At 33.0% G+C, this 3,386-nt stretch overlaps 1 protein-coding gene across 1 annotated transcript; it reads right to left on the bottom strand.

The window, feature by feature from the left end:
• Positions 1-560: 560 nt before the first annotated feature.
• LOC143626234 (transcription factor bHLH61-like) lies at positions 561-3,148 on the bottom strand. Its single transcript, XM_077096386.1, has 4 exons — positions 2,664-3,148; positions 1,944-2,063; positions 1,680-1,850; positions 561-871 (listed from the first exon to the last, which is right to left on the bottom strand). The coding sequence occupies exons 1-4, from the start codon at positions 2,739-2,741 to the stop codon at positions 773-775; spliced, it is 468 nt and encodes a 155-aa protein (XP_076952501.1). The 5' UTR covers positions 2,742-3,148; the 3' UTR covers positions 561-772.
• Positions 3,149-3,386: the final 238 nt, after the last annotated feature.

Here is a 3,386-nt window from a genome sequence, read left to right as displayed (position 1 = left end):
TTTATAAATACGTACGAGTTATATATTATAGCATCTATAAACTTAAAATTCAAAAAAGAGAGAGAAGAAAGTTTGTTGAGGGGTCACCTTAAACTTTTATTAATCGATCCATTCATTTTGTAACACTCTTATTTTTTAGCCATCAGGTAACAGAAATTAACCGAACGAAACGGACAATTCACATTTTCATTTATTTGTAGCTTTTATACTTTGTTATACCACAATGACATCATTTCATATATTTATACATTCATTTCATGTATACATGTATCCATTTCGTGTATTCCTAAGTGAAAATTTCAACCAAAAATTTATTTCGGTAATCAACCAAACCGAAAACCAAAAAATTAACCGATTTAACATTGATTAGCCGAAAACCGACGGGTTAATTTGGTTAAGGCTATTAACCGAACTGAACTACATAACCAAACCGTGCACACCCTTATTTACTTTTATTGTATCAAACTTCATTTTAGTGCGAGTTGAATGTTAGTTTCGTTAGGGACATACTTAAATGTACTTAATTAGTATTTCATTGAGGAGACTAGTTTGCTGTACGTGATATTGCAACTCACATCTGAAGAAAACGATTTTATGCTTTAAAGATTACATGGGATTTATTTTATCCCCAGATCGATACTTGGTTTCAACCGATGATTAAAGCTAGCTAGCAATTTCCTCCGACATGAAATCATGATAAACAGATAACCAAATCGAAGAATATATATAGTAAGACAATCAAAGTTTAATTTGATTGACGAAAATGCATTATTTAGTACTCTTGATTGTTGCTTTCGCTCCAGTCTTCAATTGCTTGTAAGATCGCTTGTTTCACCATATGAGTGTCAATGGTATCTCCATTTTCTTCTCTCTGCAAGAATTAATGATTGGTGGTCAAGAACTAATACTTAAAAGTTTTTAAATATTTTGTTTATGGAGATACAAGGTTAAATTATCAACATTCTTTTGTGTTTTAGATATATACATAGAGACAATTATTAACGTTTAAAATTCAGATGACATAACGGCCACGATGTCGATAATTGCTTTGCTCACTTGAGAATCGATGCCAAATTTACGAGGAGCGAAAGCATTCCCGTTGTAATGAAAGCTCATGACAAGGGCTAGCTAGCCTCATTTTGGATTAATGTTTCCCTTTTAAGTTGATCATGTATGAAAATATTAATAAACTTTGGGAGCATTAAAACAGTCAATTTGAGGTCACAAGAGTACAGGAAAAAGTAAGTGTTTTCTGGTCTCAAAAAATTCATGTGGTGGGGTTGATTTGTAGCCTATTTAAGGAAAAAATGGTTGGAAGCTGATAATGATAGTTATAAATTATAAGTGGTCAATACTCAATAACAATACTCTTAATTAGTTAATAAAATGCAATAAGGATACTGTAAATGTTGAATAAGTGTTCATATGTGGTATCATTTGAAACATTGTCACAAATTAATTAAGAGTCTCCAAACATGTTTAATTTTCACTAGTTATTATTTTATTTTTCAGTTCTCATTTAACATTAATTTGTTTTTTTTCTTTAATAAACCAACATGTGATATCTAATATTTTATAAAAAATCATAAACAAAACTTTCTTCAAAATAAATTTGATTGAAAACTAATTAAATGAAATATAATTTGTTTCATTTGGTCCTAAAAGCATTGATTAATTACCTCTACTCCAAGTGCTTCAAGTTGAAAACTTCCTGTACAAGAAACCCTAGCTTCCAACACATTAAGACTCAATTCTTCAAACACATTCAACACAAAAACAAGTAGACCTGGGCAGCTTCTTTCTGAATACACTTTTACTTGCATACCCTTTTCTAGGGTTTCCACTGTAACCTGAATAAAACACATATACAGTTTACCTTACCCCCCAAAAAAAACTAAAAATTATCTATGCCAATATGCGTGTATATATATATATATATATACCATAGGCCATGTGTTGTGGTAGGTCGAGCTTCGAGCTACGTCTTGATTCAGTAGATCGATTTTCTGTTTAAGCTCTTTTATGTACTTTGACGCGTCAATTATGATCGATGTATCTTCCTCCTACAACGATTTTTACACATAATTATTCATGAATAAAATATAGAAAAATCTAAACAATACAACATATATTAAACTGCATTATTTTAATTTCCTTGTATCCAACCACTCAACTAAGTAATTTGAGGTGACTGAATTGAAATAATTTAAATTTGGTTTGATGTCATGAGATGCTAGTTAAAAGAAGATTTTGATTCATGTCTTCAATATTGATCATGAATGGAAAACAAATGAAAGCGAAAAAAAAAAGTAAAATTAGAAACTTTTCGAACCCAAAACTTTTACAACAAATTTACACCATTTTCCCAAGTTAAACTCAATAACTTTGATCTAGAAACCGCCCAAAGGAAGCTTAGAATCTTTATTTCTTCAACAATTGTTCGGACATGTGTTTACGTCATCAAAATTCATTTTGTTTCGAACCCAAAACTAACATTTCCTAACTGAAAACTAGTGGCTTAACAATCGACGTGGATACATAGTTGTAACGCAGTATACAAAATAGGTAACTTTGAGTGAGCTACAATCATTTGAGGATCTAGCCGGTTTAGGCATCATCAAGAAAGTTTCATCGAATAAAAAGAAAGAATATACCGAACTTACCGCATGAGAGTTTGTAACAGATCGAAGAAGTTGTAGCTTCTCATGCAGTGCAGCCTTCTTGTGCTCTCTTGACACCATTTTTAAGTTCTTTCTTGAATTGTTTATTCTTGCTTTGTAGCACCAATCTCTCTGGCTTTATAAAGTGGGCATATGAGCATTTATTAATCTATATATATAATCAATTTGTTTGGTACATACACTTGACTGTTTTTATATACTCTATCTGGAGTAGAAACCAAAAAACTCCCTCAGCTAGAAAGATCTTTAGTTTGGTTGGAACATATATATGTATAATTCCAACTTTATCCTTTGGCACACTATAAGTACTTCCAAGAAAATAAAGAATATGTATCGATAAATATTGTTTTGGACATCTGACCCATAACATTGATGTTATAAATTTAATCCAAGTCGAATGAGATGTTTCCGGTCTGTCGTAGTCTGACAAAACTGAGCTTATCCACCAAATGGCTACGAATTACTCGCAAATGCATGATACAGAAAATAATACTGAAGAGGTAGGTCACAGCAGAGCCCAGTTGGACCCGCAAGACTCACCTTGAAGAGGGACGTCTGCGCAAGGACCAACTGGTTCCGCAGGACCCGCCATGCTCAGAGATGAAGACCTTACGCGCAGTACGCCAGCTGTTCCCGCAGGAAAAGCCTCCCAATGGTGAAGTACCCCGCCTGTTCCCGCAGCTGCGGATACAAGCCATCAGGGAA

This window comes from Bidens hawaiensis, unplaced genomic scaffold, assembly GCF_021521415.1.
Source record: "Bidens hawaiensis isolate Kalapana, Puna unplaced genomic scaffold, B.hawaiensis_p1.1 tig00000458_1, whole genome shotgun sequence".
Taxonomy (NCBI): Eukaryota; Viridiplantae; Streptophyta; class Magnoliopsida; order Asterales; family Asteraceae; genus Bidens; species Bidens hawaiensis.
Note: the sequence above shows the minus strand (reverse complement) of the source record. Positions and strands in the feature narration are given on the sequence as shown.